This window comes from Carettochelys insculpta, chromosome 27 (assembly GCF_033958435.1).
Source record: "Carettochelys insculpta isolate YL-2023 chromosome 27, ASM3395843v1, whole genome shotgun sequence".
Lineage (NCBI taxonomy): Eukaryota > Metazoa > Chordata > Testudines > Carettochelyidae > Carettochelys > Carettochelys insculpta.
Genome location: NC_134163.1, coordinates 10,928,750 through 10,949,904, shown reverse-complemented (window position 1 = coordinate 10,949,904; position 21,155 = coordinate 10,928,750). Strand labels below are relative to the sequence as shown.

General features: G+C 47.6%; 1 protein-coding gene across 1 annotated transcript in view; it reads left to right on the top strand.

The window, feature by feature from the left end:
• Positions 1-7,895: 7,895 nt before the first annotated feature.
• CELF5 (CUGBP Elav-like family member 5) overlaps positions 7,896-21,155 on the top strand; it is a 66,179-nt gene continuing 52,919 nt past the window's right edge. Inside the window, exon 1 of the mRNA XM_074978616.1 lies at positions 7,896-8,160. Coding sequence (XP_074834717.1) covers positions 7,896-8,160 — 265 coding nt within the window. The remainder of the gene's footprint in view (positions 8,161-21,155) is intronic.

Sequence of the window (21,155 nt, the reverse complement as noted above, 5' to 3'; positions counted from 1 at the left end):
TCAGAGTAGAGGAGGGAAGTGAGTGTCTTGGTGGGGAAAAAAAAAGATGACTTGCAGATGGAGTGAGTCTGGGTAGTTTGGAATTACCCAGGGCAGATGAATTCGATATGGAGATGAATGGGAAAGTGCAGAGGGAAGAGGTGCAGCAGCACTTTTAGAAGTTTCCTTAGCTGGCAACCCACCAGCTGATAGGGACTTGACAAAATGCTGTGCTTTTTGCCTTGAGGCTTGTACAGTAAAGTGACAGTGTGCTGATGTTGTGCTTTGTCACTAAGTGTGGCACAAGAGTTGGAATCTAGGTGGGGGAGGGTAAAGGTGACTAAGCCATTTTTCTATGTCCCTGACTCTGGTCTGTTGATTTAGCTCTCAGCACAAGTTGGAATGGTCCTGGGATACCCTGTATTTGGGGCAGTGCAGAAAGTCACTAATTGGAGGTCATAGGCCTTACAAACAAGGACCTGTGGGAGGCAAGAGTCTGGGAGACATTCTGTATGTTTGAATACGGGCATCAACATTGTTCGGACACAAAAGCTTGAGAACTAAGGCGCAAGTCTCACACAACAAAACAGTAGCAGTTAGGAACAGAATCCAGCTTTCTTGCTGCTTGAACTATGTCTTGACTGAAAGGCATCCACCCTATACATCCCCTAGGAATTTTCTTGTGTGTGAGAGAAAATAAGCAAAATCAGGTGTGGTGCTTAAAATTTAATGCAGTAAAATACCCCCAAACTTAACTTTCTTAGTAAAATAAATGCTGAAGAGCCCTGAAATTCACAGTTCTGAAAAGCAGGCAAGTCGTCTCTTTTTTTTTTGTGGGGTGTTGGGGTAGGTGTGTGATCGGGGATTGTTTTGGTTTTCATTGGTTGGCTTTTTTCTCAATTGAAAACTGGAAGGAGTATTAAAAAATGGTGAATTACTAAAGTCAATGAAAAGCCCCGTAATTTTAGTTTATAATGTAATGTTTGTTGTTTTTAAACCTTAAGGAATAGCTGCTTCTGCTCAGATACCTGCAAGTTGTTGATGGATCTTTGTTTCCAATATACCCATTGTAAAAATACATATTATAAACTCACAAGATTGGAAGCTGGTTTGGTTTTGGTGTTGCATAAACAAACATGTTTAAAAGCCAATTTAAAATTGATCAGGATAAATAATAGAGATCAGAAAGAGGAAAACAGTAGACATTTGATAAATAAACCAAGATGTACATATTTGTATCTCCAGTTCCCTCCTTGGCAATTCTTGATCAATTTCACTGCAGTACCTTTGCTCCAGAATAGATACAGCTGTTTTGCATGAGCAAGCTGGTATTTGAGATACAACAACCCTGCATAGATGTCTTCTGCACAGAGTGCCTACCTTCTTCCTACCTTCTCTTTCCTTGGGAACTGATGGATGAGGGAAGATATTCACTCTGGCTATCTTGAAAGATCCAGTATTTTCTGTAAGCTATCGCAAAGGTTCTTGTCTCTCACAGAGACTCCAGAGAGCATGAAAAACACAATTGTCCACTTCATGTTCTCTCTTTTCTTTAGTGTCTTTAGGAGCTGGGGGATGTTTGCTGGATTTTCTAATGTAAAGAACATTTTACAAATCTAGAACTTGGTCATCAAACCCTCAGTTAAGTCAGTGGCTCAGGATAGGGCCTCTAGATCTCCTGGCTTAAGATCATCTGTACATAAAAGCAACTGAATGCTTTCCTACTCTCACATTGCCAGAAAATGTTGAAAATAACATGGGATCAAATCTGGGTCGTCAATCATTTGCAAATGTTGTTCCCTTAACAGTGAAACTTCTTTTTCCTGGAATAGATGGTGTTTCTTTTCCTTTAAAAACATTTTTCTAAAGGGCTGCTTTTAACTTGGGGGTGTGTCAGAACCTGCTCTGTCTTCCTTAGTGCACAATCACCCAGATGTGTGTGACTCTCCTTTTCTGTGCCTCTGTAATCTTGCCGCTGTCTTGTGAGAGAGACTTGGCCCCTGCAACTCCTGACACCTGAACTGGTCTTCTGGCTCTCTTTCTCTTGTTGACTTTCTAATCTTATTTGAAAACCAAGATATCTCATATCCTTCTAATTTCCTCTTTCCCTCAGATACTCACAGTAACTCCACAACTATTGTATAATTTATTCCTTAATCCTGTTGCTTTTGTCATATAATTCTGTACCTTATTCTGTGAACTGTGTCAAGGCATTGACAGCTGCTCTCTATTGTTATTTACCAGAAATATTCTCATTGCCGTCTTATTCTGCAGTCTGCAAGGATTATAATATTTCTGTCTTTGGGGAGAGTGAAAACAAAATATGGAGGGCACGTTCTTCCTGTGGCTAGACTCTTCACCACTTGGATTAGTGGCAAGGCTTGTAATGGTGGCTTTCTGGTGGCCTTTGCCACAAAGGACAGTGAAGAGAAGTAGATGATGTGCAGCGGAGGAGAGCTTTTCATTTTACTCTGATTTTTAGGGATGATGTTGGCTTCTGAAGTCAAAGCGTCTCTATGGAGACAGCTCTGATTGCTGCTCTTTTTAAAAGTCAGAGAGGGCTCTTGCCTGGGTCAGGTTAAGCGTGTTAGTATGAGCTGGGCATGTGATGGAAAACCCTATCTGCAAACTCCACACTTGGCTGTGTAAGGTTCTCACACCTGCCAACCCAAGGGACATTCATGGTGGGAGGAGGAGACAGCCAGGGCTAAAAGGAAAATGGCTTGGCTGCAGCTATGGGTGGTGGGTGACCCCATGGCTTGGGGAAGCAAGGCCCCCACCAAACCCACCAGAGCTCAAGCCCACTAATGTAGCTGCTGGTCTTTGCCCCTTTCATGCTCCAAGTTAATGCCTCCAGCCTCCCCATCCCAGGAGCTCTGGAAGGCAGCTGGGTGGGGTGGCCTCAGCTTGTCCCGGAGCTCCAGAGAATCAGCAGGTGGCGTGGCTGCAGCTGGCTCTGGAGCTTTGGGGAGCTGGACAGCAAAAGTGGCAGGAGGAGGTGGGCAGCACCAGCCACTCCCCTGACCAGCAAGGGCCCCCATCTCCCCAAGCTGCCAGCCCCAGTATTGGATGGCCAGAGTGGTCCTAGCCCCAGGAGGCCAGGTAGCAAGGTATGGCCCCCAACCTGCCCATTCTCAGTCCTCTGTGTCTTACTGGGTACAGGATGTCACAGTAGCCTGGTGGGGCAGCAGCTCCTGCAGCTCCCCAAAGACAGAACTGATCCTGAAACTATGCTACTAGAGGGGTTGGGGGCCAGTGCTCTTGCATTCTGGGTGAAATTGGACGTGTAAGTGTTGGCAGTGTTCGATCCGGCCTGCACTTGGGAGGGTATCTTAGTATCAGTCGACAGATGTGTGTGTACAGATGTGCGAGTATGCAGGCATGTGCATACACGGGATGGGGAGCTGCTGAGCAAGCTGCTGTGTTACCTAGTGTGAAGATGTCACATTTGCTGCATGTTGGATAATGTGCTCCCCTCCTTTGCTCATCAAACGGCAGCTTTGGTTTATCTGCCGGATTCAGGGGGAGAGTCCTGGAAGGTGACATAAAGCTTCTAATAGAACCACAAAACAGGGCTTTTGGTGCCAGCCTCACACTCCCTCTGCAAAGGCTTTTGGCCTGATATTTTCAGTACCTCCAGCTCCTGCTGAAGTCAATGGGAGCTGGGCACCTCTGCAAATCATTTCATTTGTATTAAAACAATCAGGCTTCCTGCCTCCCTCCCACCCCCAGGGTAGATAAGCCATTTATCTTCGGCAATGCTATGGAAGCATGCCAGGCTGGAACGCATGGGCATGGAGATATGAGCTATGCTGAATGCAGAAGTAATGCACATGGGTGCTGTCCTATTGTAATGGGGCAGTGTCCCAGGTAATGGAGAAGAACACCAGACTGTGTCCCAGAGACAAGGCAGAGGATGTGTTCTGTGCTGCACACTATTGCCAGGCCAAAGGTAGATCTGCATCCCTTACATCATCTTACAGTCTGAGCCTGTTAAAAGTTACAGAACATAAGAATGTCCAGACTGAGTCAGACCAAAGACCCATCTAGCCCAGTATCCTGTCTGCTGACAGTGGCCAATGTCAGGTGCCCCAAAGGGAGTGAACAGAACAGGTGATCATCAAAGTGATCCCTCTCCTGTCAACCATTTCCAGCCTCTGACAAAGAGAGGCTAGGGACGCCATTCCCATCCATCCCGGCTAATAGCCACTGATGGATCTAACTTCCATGGACGTATCTAATTCTTTTTTGAACTGTGTTAAATTCCTGATCTTCACAATATCCTCTGGTGACGAGTTCCACAGACTGACTGCGTGTTGTGTGAAGACAAAATTCCTTTTGTTAGTTTTAAACCTATTGGCCTATTCCAGTGATTCCCAACCTTTTCAGTAACATGGCACACCTCAGTGAGACAATTCCATGGCACAATCACTTTTTACTCACAGGGATGTGGGGGGAAGGTGCGAGCATTTAAACCATGTCCCAGCTCCACCAGGCTCCTGCCCTTCCTCCCTCCTTCCCTTGCCACAGCAGGGAGAGGGGCAGGCTCCCCACCAGCCTGTTCAGGCCAGGAAGCAGCATTTTATCTGCCTCCTGGCATTCATGGGCTCCTGTGGGGTCGTCATTTCCCCTCACAGTGGCTCTGCAAATAGCAATGGTGATGGGAAATTGACAAAAATTCATGGCAAACCAGTGTGTCGCGGCACACTGGTTGAAAACCACCGACCTATTAATTTCATTTGGTGATCCCTAGTTTTTGTGTGATGGGAACAAATAAATCACTTTTCCTTATATACTTTATTCACACTTGTCATGATTTTATTGACCTCTATTATATTGCCCCTTAATCTCATTTTTTCCTAAGATGAGAAGTCCCAGTCTTTTTAATCTCTCTTCACATGGCAAGTATCAGAGGGGTAGCCGTGTTAGTCTGTATCCTCAAAAATGTGAAGTCCTGTAGCATCTAACAAACTAACAGATTTATTGGAGCATAAGCTTTCGTGGGCAAAGACCCATTTCATTAGATGCATCCCTCTGCATAAGCTTTCGTGGGCAAAGACCCACTTTGTCAGATGCATTGCTCTGCAAAGGCTTTTGGCCTGATGTTTTCAGCACCTCCAGCTCCTGCTGAAGTCAGTGGGAGCTGGGCACCTCTGCAAATCATTCCATTTATATTAAAACAATCAGGCTTCCTGCCTCCTTCCCAACCCCAGGGTTGATAGGCCATTTATCTTCGGCAATGCATCTGACAAAGCGGGTCTTTGCCCATGCAATCTTATGCTCCATTTAATCTGTTAGGCTATAAGGTGCCTCATGACTTCTCGTTGTTTTTGCTCCTATGGCAGCCATTCCAAACCCTTAGTCATTTTTGTTGCCCTTTTCTGAATCTTTTCCAATGCCATGTATCTTTTTTTTCCAGATGAGGTGTTGCCCTTTTCTGAACTTTTACAAAAAGTTATTAAAAAAATCCCTGTTCACATTGGTCAGGGGAACCCATCTTGCTAGTTTCAGAGGGGATATCATGTTGGTCTGTTTCAGCAAAAGCAAGCAGGACTCCTGTGGCACCTTAAACTAACAAATGTATTTGGGCATAAGCTTTTGTGGGCTGGAATGTCTGCATCTGGAGTCATCTGAGGAAGGGATTCCGGCCCATGAAAGCTGATGCCCAAATAAATCTGTTAATCTTTAAGATGCCACAGGACTTCTCGTTCATCTTGCTAGTGATACTATTAAATGTGGTTAGCACTGCCAGCTTCAACCATTCTGGTGTAGCTGCAAACATAGTGTCTAGCAGTGACAGACAAATTTTATAAAGGGTTGAATATCCCCAGGGAAACTACCTCCTATATCACACAGAGCAAGGTGGCTTCCAGCCCTCTTCAGCCTCAATGTAATGTACCAAAGCTATTCTGTGTCCTAGGACAATTCTGCTGTATTACTGCCTGCTTCCTTCTTTGGGCAGGGACTTAGTAAATAAGCCTTCTAGCCTGAATTGCCTCTTCACCTACAGATGCTGCTGCTATGGTAGCACTGGGAGGGGTGAGGGTATGAACAATGCAATTTCAGACATTGATGCAGTAGGAAGATAGGCCTCTCATCAGTCCTAACCTCACAGCTCCTATACAAATCGTGCCTGGGCCTTTATTTTGTAGAAGATGGCTGCATCTATACTACAGAGTTTTGTCGACAGACGTGACTGTCAGGATGTATTTCCCAACAGAACATGTCCACACCTAATAGAGGCTCCCCTATCAATTCCGTCTGTCGACAGAACGGCCAACCGGCAGGTCTGCAAAGGGCTGCCTAGGGAACCAGATGCCCTCTCTGTTGACAGAGGCCCCCCCTCCCCCACCCCTTGGAGTGTCTACACTATTTTTTGTCCACAAAATCTGTCGACAGAGTCGCTATGCCTCGTATGGGAGCAACTTAACTCTCCTGAGAAAACTGCTACATTCTGTCAACAGTTTCTTGACAGAACACATTTGTAGTGTGGATTCTCCATGAGTTTTGTCGACAAAACCACAGTTTTGTCAACAAAACTTTGTGGTGTAGACACAGCCTATGGTTATAGGAACTTCAGAAATAACAGACACAGCAGCCCTCTCACAACCTAAGACATCTGATAACTCTCCACTGGCAATAGTTTAAAAAAAAAATAGGTTTCCTTCTTGTCCAGAAGGAGGCAGCTGAATCTGTGTTGTCCCCGGTTGCCTGCTTTTCTGTGTCCTCTGTGCCCAAGTGGCAGGTGACTAGGTTAGGTAAGGTGGTCCTCTTTGCCCATTTGCATGGTTCTGGGTTGTGTGGTTTCAGTCCAGTCTGAAATGTGTTGTGTTGTAAATTGTTCTCTGTTATTGTGTAGACCTGTGGGCCGGGTCCATCTCAGAAGTACTGGTTCCACTTTCCAGTCTGAAAAGGCCTCGTCTGGTGTTCTAGATTGTGTCTCTCTGGGCAGGCTGAGACAATTTTGGCAGGATCCTCTTTCCACGTGGAAAGGCTCTGGACTCTTTCCTATTCAGTGAGCATGATTCTGGACTGGGTTCCTCCTCAGCATAGTACTAGATTCCTCCCCTTTGCTGCCCCTGCCCGATTTTCTAGTCTGACTCAGTCTGGACTGAATCCTCTTGCTGGACTTCTAGAAATTCTAGATGGGCCATATCACCCTCCAGCCTGTTCTGGATTGCGCCCTTCCTCCAGACACTGTAGGGTTTGGGCACCCAGGTTCTGCCTGGGTTCTGCCCAACCTCTGTCCCAGCTCTCTCTTGCTCTAGGGGGGAATGAAATGGGCTGTGCTCTGCAGATCTGTGTCCCCTCTGCTGTACCCCAAACTCCTCTCCCCATTTGTGAGGGGCAGGACTTGTCCTGACCCCCACCCCCCAATTAATACTCGGTATTGTTCTCTGCTCTGGAACGTGGAGGGAGGGTTCGAGTTCTGATTCATTGTTCTGGGTTCTCTCTCCTGGGGGCAGGTTCGATTCCCCCGATCCTGGCAGCTCGGACCCCCGGGGATGCAATGCTCTCTCCCATTCCCTACCGGCCACTACTCTGCCTTGCTCTGCTTGCTCTACGCATAGCTGGCGCTGGTTGCATCCTTGCAGCCTGCTCCTCCCAGGCAGCCCCCTCCCGCCTGCTGGGGCACGGTCCCTGCCCCTTTCCTCTCCCGGGTGCTTGGTTTGCAAGCAGCTCCAGGGGCCTGATCCCGGCCTCTCAGCCTCGATTGCCCGGTTCGCAGCCCTAGGCGGACTCGGCCTCGCCTCCCCGAGCTGCAGCGCTGCTCCGCGCCCGGCAGGTGTCCCTGTGGAGCGTCTCTTTGTGGTCCTGATGCTGCCGCCGCCGCTGGCGGCCGAGCCCTTTCCAGCTGAGAGCTCTTTCCTCCCCCGTCCGCTCCTTCCGTCTGCATCCTGCGCCGGGCTCGGGGAATGGCCAGACTCACCGAGGGCGAGGCGAGGCGGCAGCAGCAGCTCCTGCAGCCCAGAGCCTCCCCCATGAGCAGCGGCAGCAGCAGCAGCAGCTCGGACCCCCCCGCGCAGGCCGACAGCATGAAAGACCTGGATGCCATCAAGCTCTTCGTGGGGCAGATCCCCCGCAACCTGGAGGAGAAGGACCTCAAGCCGCTCTTCGAGCAGTTCGGCAAGATCTACGAGCTCACCGTGCTCAAGGACCGCTACACCGGCATGCACAAGGGTGAGCCGGGCCCCATACCCTCCCTGCCAGCCGGCCACCCCTTCTGCCAACCTCCTGGCTCCCTTCTCTTTTACCTTCCCTCCTTCCTGCCCCCCAACTCTGCCCCCACTCCTCTCCTCGGTTCCCCCCACTTCTGCAGCCCCCCATCTCCTCCCTACCTCCTCTCCTTGCTGGGGCCCTGGCAGATTTCCACCAGCTCCTTTCATTCCGTCAGGCTTTTGCCAGAAGCCGCCCCGGGAACTTTTAATCCCCCCCTCCCAAATTATATTTATGGTGCTCACAAAGGGGGCTGGGTGTCTCAGACCCTCCTTTTGCTGCTGGGGGAGACGACCAGGCTCTCCCGTGGCTCTAGGCAGGGCTGGAGCCAAAGGCAAGAGGACCACAAAGGAACCTGGTTGTGCCTGGGTAGGGGGAAATCAGTGACAGATCGTTAATACTTCTTCAACCGCCTTGCGGGCCTGATGCCTCGCCTGCCATAGCTTGTTCCTTTCCCCAGCTCCTATTCTGGCCAACGATCTCCTGCCAAAGAAGAAAACTGTCCCCCACCCCTGCTTCGCACTCAAGTTAATTCAGGGTGAAAGCCTGGAGGATGTCAGAGATGCACCTCTTTTCATTCCCCCACCCCGAGATTATTATTGATCCAAAATGCTGCAGTAACATTTCTGTGAGCTGTAGCTTTTTGGTCCACTCCTGTAGAATACCGTAGTATAAAAAGAAGGAAAGCCAGCAGGGCTGTGAAAATTGTAAGATGTAGAAATAGCAGCCACGTTATAGCTCTGAAATCAAGTTATCTGGCTAGGCGGTATTTAGATGGTGCTAAACATGATTCTCTTTAGACAGAGATGGTGATATACAGCACCAGGCGTACAATGGGAATTCTGAGTCCATTCAATATACTCCAGTAAAACTGTGTACTGTGAAACTTACGTCTGCGATTACAGCCTTCTGATCGCTGATGTGGGGCCCTGCAAGACAAGGATATTTCTGTGTATGTGAATAATAGTCACAGCCCTCTTTTTAACAATAGGGCAAATGTAGAAGTTGGATTTCCACCCCATTTCCCCTTTCTGAATTTGTGGCAGTTTGATGTAGGGTATTGAAAGCAGAGGGATGATAGTGTTGGACAGAGCCAAGCAGTGGTTATGTGGGAAGGTACTAGGGCTCTCCTTGTCCCCCTGCTCTGCCAGTCCACCTTAGCTCCAGCCTGCCAGACCCTTATTCCAGTCCCAGGTTTCCCAGACTGATAGTAACAGGGAAACATAAATAATCCAACACCCCTGGTTCTAACCTGCAGCATCCTCTGCTTTCCCAGACCCTCACCATCTTTATAGCTCTGCCAGTCCTGATTTGCAGCCCCCTTTGTATTTTGCTACAGTGCCTGGTGACAAGCAGTCACGACAAATTGCATGGCTGGGGCTTTTTATGTGGACAAATGTATAGGACAGACTAGGCTGAGATCACAAAAACTCATTGCAATTAAGGCCGGGATCACATGTGGAAGCCAGTCTCGAAAGTCTCTGCATGATGGTACCAAACCTCCTAGCAGGCAATAATGTTGCCGTTTGAAAATCTGCACAACAAAGATTATAAACTACAAATCTATTCTTCGCAGTGGTAGCTGGAGTGCTTGAAAGGCCATCCTGAGCTGCTGGTTGTCCTAGAAGCTTTTGGATGCCGACAAGTTTTGGAAAGCCAGTTTGTTATTTTCTAAATTAGGTGTTTTAAAAGCTTCTTGTTTTTGGAGTATCAGTTCTGTGTCCTGAATCTATGCCCATCAGAAGCCTGACCCCCGATAGATATTTCCAAGTTCTGAATACTATGATCACCACAGTTAAAGGGATGGTAGAGATATTAAAGAACCTGGCATAGGAGGCAAAAGCAAAACCCCATTGCTGGACAGGTTTAAAACTAAACTGCAGAGAACATGCAGTAAATGCCTTTAAAGCTGTCAGCCATCAGCCTGGCCCTGTATGCCCTAAAATGATTTGTGGTGTAATTGCATGCTGGGTTTTCATTGGAAGGAGGGGGAACCCAGATGGGTTCTGATGCAGATGGGTTTGAGTATAGGGTGTAGCTTTAAAAAGCAAAACACCCTCCAGCTGCAAATGCCAACAGTCCTCCAGGGACAGCTTATTGTTGTAAGCCCAAGAGAGGAAAGGGTGACAAAAGGAAGTGTTATCAACTGAAGACAAGTATCTGTCCAAACAAAGGGCCAAACTGAGCTCCAGCGTAAAGGGGAATCATCTCCCCTTGAAGGCAATAAGAGCTGCGATGGCTGACTTTAGCCCAGGGAGTGTTTCTGTCTTCAGTCAGGATTTCAGAATAAAACTGTCATATGTACGCGCGTGTTTCTCTCTGAGCAAACCTGTTACCATCTGACAGCAACCAGCCTTTCAAACACAGGGAGGAGGTGGACGGGGTGGGGGCACGACTCAAGTGCACATTTCATTACAATCGACATGTTAAATATAGTCCGCGTTTGTAGGCTGAGGTCAGGCTAAAGGCAGAATCCAGGGATCTGCCACTCAGATATGGAAATTAGAGGGGGCAGCACTGGTGTTAGCCAAATCCTTGTGACATTAACTTGCTGCTAAACACAGGATTTGAGTAGTCCAAAAAAAAAAGTCCCAGGGTTTGACATTTTTGTCATGGTGCTGTACACGAACCATATGTTTAACTCTCGATTTTTCTTTCCAGGGAGAAATATTTGAAAGTTCAGGTTGTCGGTGTGGTTGTTTTCCGGACTTCTGGTTCTTCCTCCTTCCCTGTTTTATTCAAATAGGAAGTTTTAGTGGATTTCCTTATATTGGGTTTCACTGTTGCTCTTTTCTGTCTTACTGTCTGTACATTTGCGTATGAGGTTGCCATAAGCTTGGCATGTGAACGGAATTCACATGACTTACGCTGGGTCATTCACCTTCCCAATTAACAAGATTCCTCCCTCAAACTGCTGAACTTCCACTCCCACCAACTTCAGTGGAAATTGAGGCCAGCCAGATTCTTCTAAGATTGGGCCCAGTGGACACCTGCAGCAGCAAAGAAAGACTGGGCCAGGAGGCTAGGTGCCCAAGATTTCACAGCTTGCAGTTAGTGGAATCATAGAAGATTAATGTTGGAAGAGACATCAGGAGGTCATCAAGTTCAACCCCCGGCTCAAAGCAGGTCCAACCCCAACTAACTCATCCCAGCCAGGGCTTTGTCAACTCTGGCCTTAAAAACCTCTAAGGATGGAGATTCCACCACCTCCCCCAGTAACCAGTTCTATAGCTTCTTCACTTTTCTACTGAAATAGTTTTTCCTAATATCTAACTGAGATCTCCCCATTGCAATGTGAGACCATTGCGCCTTGTTCTATCATCTGCCACCACTGAGAACAGCCTCTCTCCATCCTCTTTGGAACCCCCTTTCAGTTAGTTGAAGGCTGATATCAAATCCCTCTTCACTCTTCTCTTTTGCAGACTAAATAACTGTAGTTCCCTCAACCTCTCCTCAGAAGTCATGTGCCCCAATCCCATAATGATTTTTATTGCTTTTCAAATTAATTAGTGAAAGGCCTGGGCAGTCATCCATCCTTGGAGCAGCAAGGCACCTTACCTTTCTCCTGGGCTCACATTCAGTGCTCTCCTCACCTCCTCTTACTGTGTAGAGAATAGACAAATTCACACTCTAGGAGGGTCCATATTCCGGTATGAGTGTCTTAATGTCAACAGTATAATGAAATGGTTATATATGCATATTAGTGGTTGAATATCAATGCCTCAGCAACCAATTTGGTAGCTGATATTGCTCCAGTTCTCCCCCTCCTCCTGATATCATTCACGATGCAGTTTTTCTGTTGATGTTAATGGCAGATATATTTGCATATTAATGGCAATATTTGTTGTAGAGCTGCTATTTCCCTGGGAAGTGTTTTCACGTACACTGTGGTGGGGGGGAGCGGATGAGCAGGGGGAGTCAGATGAAAATCTTTGGCCTTCAATTCCAGAGCTGGGCTCATGGAGGTTTCTGTGTGAGCATCTGCTGTGTGTTTTCCAGGGTGGATTCATGACGAAGTCTCTGGGAGGGGAAGGAGAGAGGCTGTGAAGCATGAGATACTGAACCAGACCTCAGGGAGGAGATGGCAGAGGGAGTGGGAACAGTCAAAATCTGGGTGCATGAATAGACATACAGTGCCATGGTGTGGCTATGGGCAGAGAAGGCAGCAACCCCCTTTGGCAGCTGTGTTTTCAGCTCATGTTCCTTGTGTGGGTAGGAGAGGGTGACTCCATAAACCCAACCCCCAGTTTACATGTTTAGGTGCATCAAAGAAATCTGTGGGATTGGTTGTGCAGCAGTGGATGCCTGAATACTCCCTGGCCTTGAGCAAAGCAAAGATCTGGAGACCTGAGTCTCACAGAGGCCATTAGCCTCTTTTCATACGGCATTGGGCTATCGGTGAAAGCGGTAGCAGTTAGGATTGAGCCAGCAATCATCATGTAGCCTGTGCAGGAGGAGCCAGCCACCCTTTGCTGTGATCCAGACAGATCTTGGAAGCTAGACAAGGTTAGGTGTTGTTAGGATGCAGATATCCCTGGAAGACTGCGACGCTGGAGGAAGTGTCTATGGTGTTGTACTGTCTGGGCTGCTCTCCCCTCTGCAAGTGCTGAGCCACTGTCTACCGTTGAGATTCTGACTGCTTGTCATCATTAAAGATCCCAGACCGTGCTTTATAAATGTAAGACAGTTAACCCGTCTGTGCTGGCCACCTTCCAGCATTCTGCCTGTGTCATCCCACGTCCTGCTGGCTTAACTAATGTCAGTGATTCTATCGGGCAGCTGAGTCTAGCAGCATTATCAATAAGCACACCAGTATAGGTTGAACCTCTTTAATCCAGCACTGTGTCATCTGACAAAGTCTAAAATCCAGCATGATTTTACTTAGCCAGACAACCACTTATCCTGGGTGTGGCCGAGTTTCCTGTGGTCCCATAAAGTTTGTTTACAGCTGCCAGTCCTGGCTGTCAGTGTTCTGTGCTGTTAGCTAGTTGTAATTTACCCCTCAATGTCTTTTAAGGCCCCAGTAAGTAGTGGAAGTGTTGGTAATGTGCTAGACCATTTTGACCTCCCGTGGTCTGGCAAATTCTCTCATCCAGCATCAGTCAGGTCCTGAGGGTACCTGATGAGAGATGTCCAACCTGTAGTAGCCTCTTGTGGGCTCCTTAACATGTCAGCATTCATACGACAAAACAGTGTGCCATCTCTATTCACTCCTACATGGAGATTTTCTCTGGGAAGCTTTGGGAGCATTTGGCTAGTTGGGAAGGGAGTATGTCACATTGCTCTACTCTCTTCTTAGGACTTCCATAATAAACAGTGGCTGGCAGCAGGGACAAAGTGAGGGGTGGGGCCTGGTTCTGCACCCTGGAAGGGGCAGGACTAAGGGAAGAAGGGGCAGGGCCTAGGGAGGTTAAGCCTCAGTGCTGGGTCCCACTCCCTCGCAGCCGCACACCACCAGAGCTGTGCTGCTGCTGCACTTCAAAGGTGCCTGGAGCCATGGCCACCATCACTGCTGAAGTAGTGGCCAGAGCTCTGGGCCCCTTTGAAATGCCGTATCCTTGTGCAACTACCTCTTTGCCTTCTACAGAGTGGTTTCTGCCTCCTAGGGGCAGGGATTTTTGGTTCCTTCATTCCTCTCTTTCTCAGGATATCTGAGCCTCTGGCTGTTGCTGCTATAGGTATTGAAATGCTGTGGGCAAACACAGAGTGTGGCTTTACAAACATAAAATGCAGTTCTATTTATTACACCCTCAACCTACCCCTGCTCCATAAAGTGGAAGGGCTGTGGACAAGCTGCCTGGTGGGAAGGTTAATTTAGGAAAATCAGAGACATAGTTTTACAACCCCCAGAACAAGTTCACAGATGAGTCCAAGGCAGGGTAATATCTCTTTTCCCACGACAGCCTGGTCTAGGTGAGACCACTTCTCCAGACAGCTTCTCCAGTGTTAGGCCAGTAGTAGCAGACCTGGTGTAGCAAAGGTTTCCATGGCCAACAGCGTTTTTAACACTACCATCTGTGGCCTAAGTCTGAGCATGGTTCACTGACATGCTGTTAAAACCGCCTTCAGCCACGCGAGCCCTATCGCTGGTGGGGAATGAGCTGGCGTTAGTGTAGGAAATGTTACTGAGAAATTCACCCTCTCTGGTACCTCTTTACACACTGCCTCAGCAGTTCATTTTGAGTGGGCCCAGGGAAGAGGGTGGTTCCCTCCTCAAGTCCAAGGTGAAGTTTTAGGACCTTGAGACACCTGCTTTCTATAAGGAAATTGGGATCCCTGATTGGGTACCCTCTAGGCACGCACCTACCAAACTCTGAGACCAGTCAGGGGGACACAAGGTGGCTGGAGTTTTACTGGTGATGGCATGGTGGGTGTAGCTCAAGAGTTAGTTTGCAATATGTAATGTCTCTCTAGGGCAAGTGATTGCAACCTAGCATAGCGAGTGGGCTGTGCGAGTGGCCCTCCTTCATCTCACTGGGTTGTCGTGACCAAGACAGTCTCCCAGGATAGGGTAGTTTCTCTAACTGTGCTGACATACCTAGAATTTGTGGGCTGTATGGATTGAACCGTAACAAGGCTTTGATTGGAAGCAGAAAACGTGCATGGCTCTAACAATGTTGCGTGCCATCAACATACTACTTCCCATGCCCTTGCTTTACATGCGTGTCACTTCAGTAATACCAGTATGAAAAAACCTACATGGCTGGAAACCAGCAAAATCTGGCAACTCTGTGTGTGGGAAATGGTAAATAAATTATCTGGCGGGCCACACACAGTGGTTTGAGCATTGGCCTGCTAAACCCAGGGTTGTGAGTTCAATCCGTGAGGAGATCTGGGGCAAATAGAGTAAAAAAAGATCTGACAGGGATAAGTGATAAGTCCTGCTGTGAGTGCAGGCTACTGGACTCAATGATCTCTCAAGGTCCCTTCCAGTTCTAAAATTATTAGAAATTAAACCCCTGTGGGCTGCGTGCATCCCCGAGGCTGTAGGTTGTCCACCATTGTGCTAGGGACAAGGTATGATGCTCGTTTCCCTAATATTTACATAACTGAGAAGCGAGGCACATAACATCACTCCTGGCAAGATTCTCATCCGAGCTCCTGACCAAGACTTAGATGCCACCAAAGTAGAGTTGACTCCTGAATCCCAGGAGTGAATCTTGCCTCCACCTGTTCGGGCAAAATGTACAGGGACTTCTGTGGGGGGAAGAGGGGTTGGAAGTGGACAGCAAGAATAGCCTTTTCAACAGGGTGCTGCTGAGTTATTGCCCCCAGTTTGGTGCACAGGAGCACTTAAATGGTTTCAACAGGCAGCTCCAAGTCTATTCCTGCTGCAAGTAGGGAGCAACTGTAAGTGGGCATCTCTGGAGGGATGGATCATCTGTGCAGCGACATCTGCTGTTCAGTATTTATACTACACATGTATGTGGTACCCTTGACCCTGGTATCTGGGCTTAATCCTGCTCCCACTGAAGCCCTTGGCAAAACTCCCAGTGACCTCAGTAACTTCATTCCTCTGCTGGCCATGCCTCTCTTGCCATTTCCTACAAATCAAATTACCCCAGGGCTGATTGGATTGTAAACGTGTTCCAAAAACATTTTCATTGCTGCTTTTTAAAATCGCCTTTGTCCAAAGTTAAAAATAGTCACTGGGCCTGAGCCTGATGTAGGTTCTCAGCTTAGCTGGACTTTGAGGCAGTTCATGTCTAGAGATGAGAGGGAGCTGCAGAGAAACATTGTCCAACAATGTGATTTGCATTATCCAACACGCCGTTATAACAGAAACCTCTTATCTGTGTCTCATCCACTCACACATATGTATTCAGGGAATTGAGAGCTTATTTTTTTGGAGTGAGCTGGAGCTATATGGTTAAAAAGCAGCCAAATCTACCTATATAAATTCCAGACAATGCCTGTGGTTTTTGGTAGGTGGAGGGAGAGATGAATAGCTGGCATTTTACCCTACAAATGAAGGTAGAAGGGGACAGGCTGGTTCAGAGAATCAGGTAATTTAAGATGCAGTAATTTGAAAGGCAACAAAATCTATTGTCTATTTGGAAATAGAGGGAACAGGGGAAGAATACATGACAATGTTCTTTCCAGCACTGCCCTCCTGCTATGACAGGTGAAGGTAGTTAACCACTGGAACAATTTATCCAGAATCACGGTGGACTATCCACCACTAGCAATTTTGAAATCAAGATGGAATGTGTTTTGCTGAAAGATCTGCTCGAGGGCTCATGATAGGGAAGTTCTCTAGCCAGCTAAGCAGGAGGTCAGCCCAGATGGTCACATTGTCCCCTTCTGGCCATGGAATCTACGAAAATGTTTCCAATCAATAGACATTTTAAGTATAGCAAGAGGTTACTTCAGTGCTCGTTAAAACAAAGTGTTGTGTTCAGAAAGTCCAGCTAGCATTGAAGGCAGTGCAGTCCAGGAGAGATGGGTGTAGATATGGCTGCAGGAGACATGGGTACTATGCATTGTTCCCTATTAGCTGAGCCCTTGGGCAGCCACCCCAAAGAGATTCAGGTGATGCTCAGCAATTAGCAGAGCATACACAGACTGTGTTTCTATTGGCGGTGCACATCCACACGTCTTAGTACACATAATAAAATTTATTCCGCTCATGGATGGGGATAGAAATTAGAGGGAACACTTGTACTATGTTCCCTCGTTTGATGAGCTTGGCCAAATCACTTCCCTGTTTGGTGCCTCTGTTTCATCTGTAAGTCAGGATAATAATACAGGATTTGCTTTGTTAAAGTGCTTTAGATTGGTGGAGCTAATAGGGCTATTGTTTGAAGGAAGAGAAGGGAGAAGGCCAATGCAATGTGCCCACCAACAGGAGAAGAAGGGGGCTATGTGTTCATAGCCAGATTGGGTGTTGGTCAGCCTGCAAATGCCAAGGCTGGTGACACACTTCACCAGACCCCAGGCAATTGGGGAAGGAGGCTTGGTTCCAGGTGCCTTGGAAGGGACGGGGCTTTAGGTAGGTGGGGCGGGGCTAGGGGCAGCCAGCTCTCATGCTGCCCAGATCACACCATGCTACCACCAGCTGGCCTTTATCGTTGACCAGAGCATGCCATTTAGGATCCAGTGGCAACTTAAAGGGCCCAGAGCACCAAACCCTTTTAAATCACTGAGCCCCATGGCATCTGCCTTCTTTGCCTCCCAGTCGGCAGCCCTGGCAGCTGCAGGTGCACAAGGCTGGACATGAAATTGTTGGGATTGGGTTGCTCAGGGAGTAGGCAATAAAAAGACTGACAAGTCTTTTGCCACTTGGTTGGCAGTTCAAATACATCCCAGCCCAGGGGATAATGGAAATTGCTATCCACTGTACAATTGCCATTCGGTGTGTTATGTGAAATGAGTTTGAACGCCATCCAGTTCTCATTGAACAAATACCCATGTTGCAAAACCAGCCACAGCCATTGTACTGTCTTCTCCACAAGGCAGCTCTAGGTTGGGACGGGGGCGTGGTGGTTGGGTAGTTTGTGGAAGACTTGTGTGGTCCCAGCCCTTGGAAAAGGTCTCTGGGCACCTGCTAAATTCACACAAACATCCCCAGAACGTAGAAGCCAGACTAAATATCAGGCTGTAGTTCACCCGTGTGATGGTGAGACATAAGAACCTGAATCAGAAGTCAATGGGACTTGTAGGTGCTCGCCATGACTCAGGATTACTTCTTGTGCATCTGGGGTTTGCACATCCTATATTTTAGCTGCTTCCAGTGGTGCTGTTGTGCACCTAGATAAGTTTCTGGCTCTGCACATGGAACTTGGTGCATTATCACTGGCAAATTGGACACCTAAGCCCAAATCCCATGGCAGTTAGTTCACCATTGACTCCACTGGGACTGGGAGTTAGGCCTTTAAAATGCACTCAGAAAACCTAGCTCTTCAGCTGCTGGCCCTTTCCCTTATTCTCACTCTGCTTCTGTCTTGCCAGGCTCCCAGTAGTCTGACTGGGGCAGGGGCACACACCTGGCGAAGAAGGTTCAGTTCCCAACCCTTCCAGCCAACTGCCGGGTGACCTTGTGCGAATCACTTCACCTCTGGTTTCTCTCCCACCCTTTGTCTTGTCTTGCTAAACGGCAAACACTCGTGCATCTGACGAAGCGGGTCTTTGTCCATGACAGCTTGTGCTCCAAAAATGTGTTAGTCTAGAAGGTGCCACAGGACTTCTAATTGTTTTTGCGGATACAGACTAACACGGCATTCCCTCTGATGCTCAAAGAAAGGTGCAATCTCCTCTCTAGATGTCTTCAGAGCTCAGTGCGGCGCATTTGGGGCCCCTGGTTGCTGCAGCAATAAGATAATGGTAATAACACGGGACACAAGCAGATGCGGGGTCCTTTTGAACATGCAGGTTGAACAGGCCAATTGTGACCCATCAGCTTTTGGGGTCAAATTTTTCAAATGCACCTAAGTGACTTTAGCAACCTAAGCCCCATGTGATTTAGGTGCTTAGGACCCTACATATATAGGACTTAGGCTCCCAAGCAGTATTCCCTGTAAGCTGTGTGCCTGTGCAGCCTCTCAGGAGATATTCACATGCCACCCCGCTGATTAGCACAGTGCTCACACCTAGGGTTTTTGTTTCTAATGGTGGTGCACCTTTATACATACTTCAGTGCACACAACAAAATTTATTCCACTCATGGATGGAAAAAATTAGAAGGAACATTGTTTCTAAGTTCCTTTTAAAAATGGGACTTGATGCCTATGTCACTTAGATATTTTTGGATATTTCACCTTTAGTCAACATAGCAACTGACAGAGAAATGGCATGGCATCAAAAACCTTGAGCTACATGCCAGCGGTTTTACCTAAGTATCCCACCAGGTACTGCATTTGGGATGGAGGCAATTGGATATGTGTGTGTGTGTTTTCCAGTCTTGTTTTACTTCGTTCAATTAGTAGGTAATCTTGAGGCCAAGTCTGGCACAGGACATCCTCAGTTGGAAGGCTGGGCAAGAAAGAGTCTTAATTACCTGTCTGGCATGTTTAATATTCATGCGATGGTTTTCTAGCAAGAGCTCCAGGGCCAGGTATAATTTGTTTAGCGGAAGCAATTTATTGGATGCTGGATGTAAGGAGGGCAGCTTGATCTTGTTGGCATATGTAGGATAAGGACGCTCAAAAGTGGTGATAGTTCTGCAAAGTTTGCTTCAGCCTGGTAGAAAAACCACAGGAGTCAACATGGGACTCTGGGGCAGCTGCCAGAATAGACAGAGTCTTGCAGCCCTTATTCGCCTGCGTTTGAATCATTTCAGGACAATGGGCAAACGTGGGAGGGAAGATTGCAGTGCTGGAGCGTATAGGAGCTTGTTGAGGTTGGATTGAGAGCTCAGGCCCCTTATCTGGGCCAAAATCCCAGGTGTGGAGCTGTGGCACACACTGGCACTGTGGGTTAACGCTGAAGACATTTGGCAGCAATCCAAGAGCTCTAACTAACACAGGGACTAACACACGCCTTTGTTCAGGGCAAAATTTACCCTGTAATTAAATATCCATAGGACTGAGAGAGAGAGAGTGGGAGGTGTACGCATTCCTATATTAGAGTCTGTTCTTCAGTACCGTGCCCAGCTTTGTCTGAAACGACTCAAGTGACAGGGCTTCCAGCTCTTCCTAGGGGTGATTATTCCACAGTCTAATAAAAGTCTGTGATAGGGAACGCTCCTTGATAAGTGGCCAGATTTTTCCTTTGCTCAGCTGCCTCCTGTTATTCTTAGCAATACCACCTTGGAGCACATTCAAACCACCTCTCTCTCTTGCAACTGGAAGCATGTTTATTATGTGTAGGTGGTCTCCCTCTTTAGTTATGATTTTTGCCAAAGATGCTGGGTTGAATCTGGAGTAGGACTCAGCTCTGATCTGCTTTTAATCTTTCTTCATAAATCAATGCCGGCAATACTTGTATAATGCTCCATTCTCTCTGAGTTTCCATGCGGGGGTGTATGTATGTTGAGTACATGTGTGTACGGTACAGAAAGCTTTCATTGCTGCCATGTATCCTCTTCCTGTGCCAGGACAAGATTCTTCTGCACAGGGAGCCTAAAATCGCATTCCTCTCCCCTATACCAGGGCGCACGAGTATTGCCCCCATAAGCTGAGCACTTGGGCAGGCACCCAGGAGAGATTCAAAGGCCGCCCAGCTGATTAGCAGAGCACCCACTGCACACCCAGCAGCAGCCTGTGTTTCTGTTGGTGGTGCACATCTGCTCATGCTTTGGTGCACATAATACTTATTCTGCACATGGATGGAAAAATTAGAGGGGACATTGCACTCTAGTATCGAAATTGCTGCCTGCTCTGAAACTTTAGGTAGTTTTTTGGAATTGCTGATCCAAGCCTCCCACTCCCATTGAGTATCTGAACACCAGGTTATTTCTTTGACAGGCTATGCTAGCTTGCTTTCCTCCTGCCTGCACTTCTAACCCATCTGGGGTTATGTCTACACTGGGGAAAGTAAGTTGATTGCAGATATGCAATTCCTAGCTACAGCAAATATGTAGCTAGAATTGACATATCTGCAATCAACTTACCTGGGTGTCCTCACTGAAGAAGGTCAACGGGCGAGCTTCTCCCATCGACCCCCCTTGCTCCTTGCATCTCACAAGGCATGCAGGGGTCAATGCCAACCTCTGATAGGTCAATTTCACACATCCCTACTAGATGCACAAAATCAAACCCTGGAAGATCGACCCTGAGCAGGCCTATCTTCCAGGAAAGTGTAGGCATAGCCTAAGGGTCTGATCCAAAGCTCATAGAGCCCTTCCCTCGACTCCATTGGGCTTTGGATAAAGGCCCAAATTTTTGAAGGCATTTAGGCCTATCAGCATCAGAGTTGCAATGCCAAACAGGTTTAGGAGTCTACATTGATTTTCAAAAGGTATTTAGTTAAATCTCTTTCAAAATGAGATTTGAGTTGCTGAATCGCGTAGGTATTGCAAT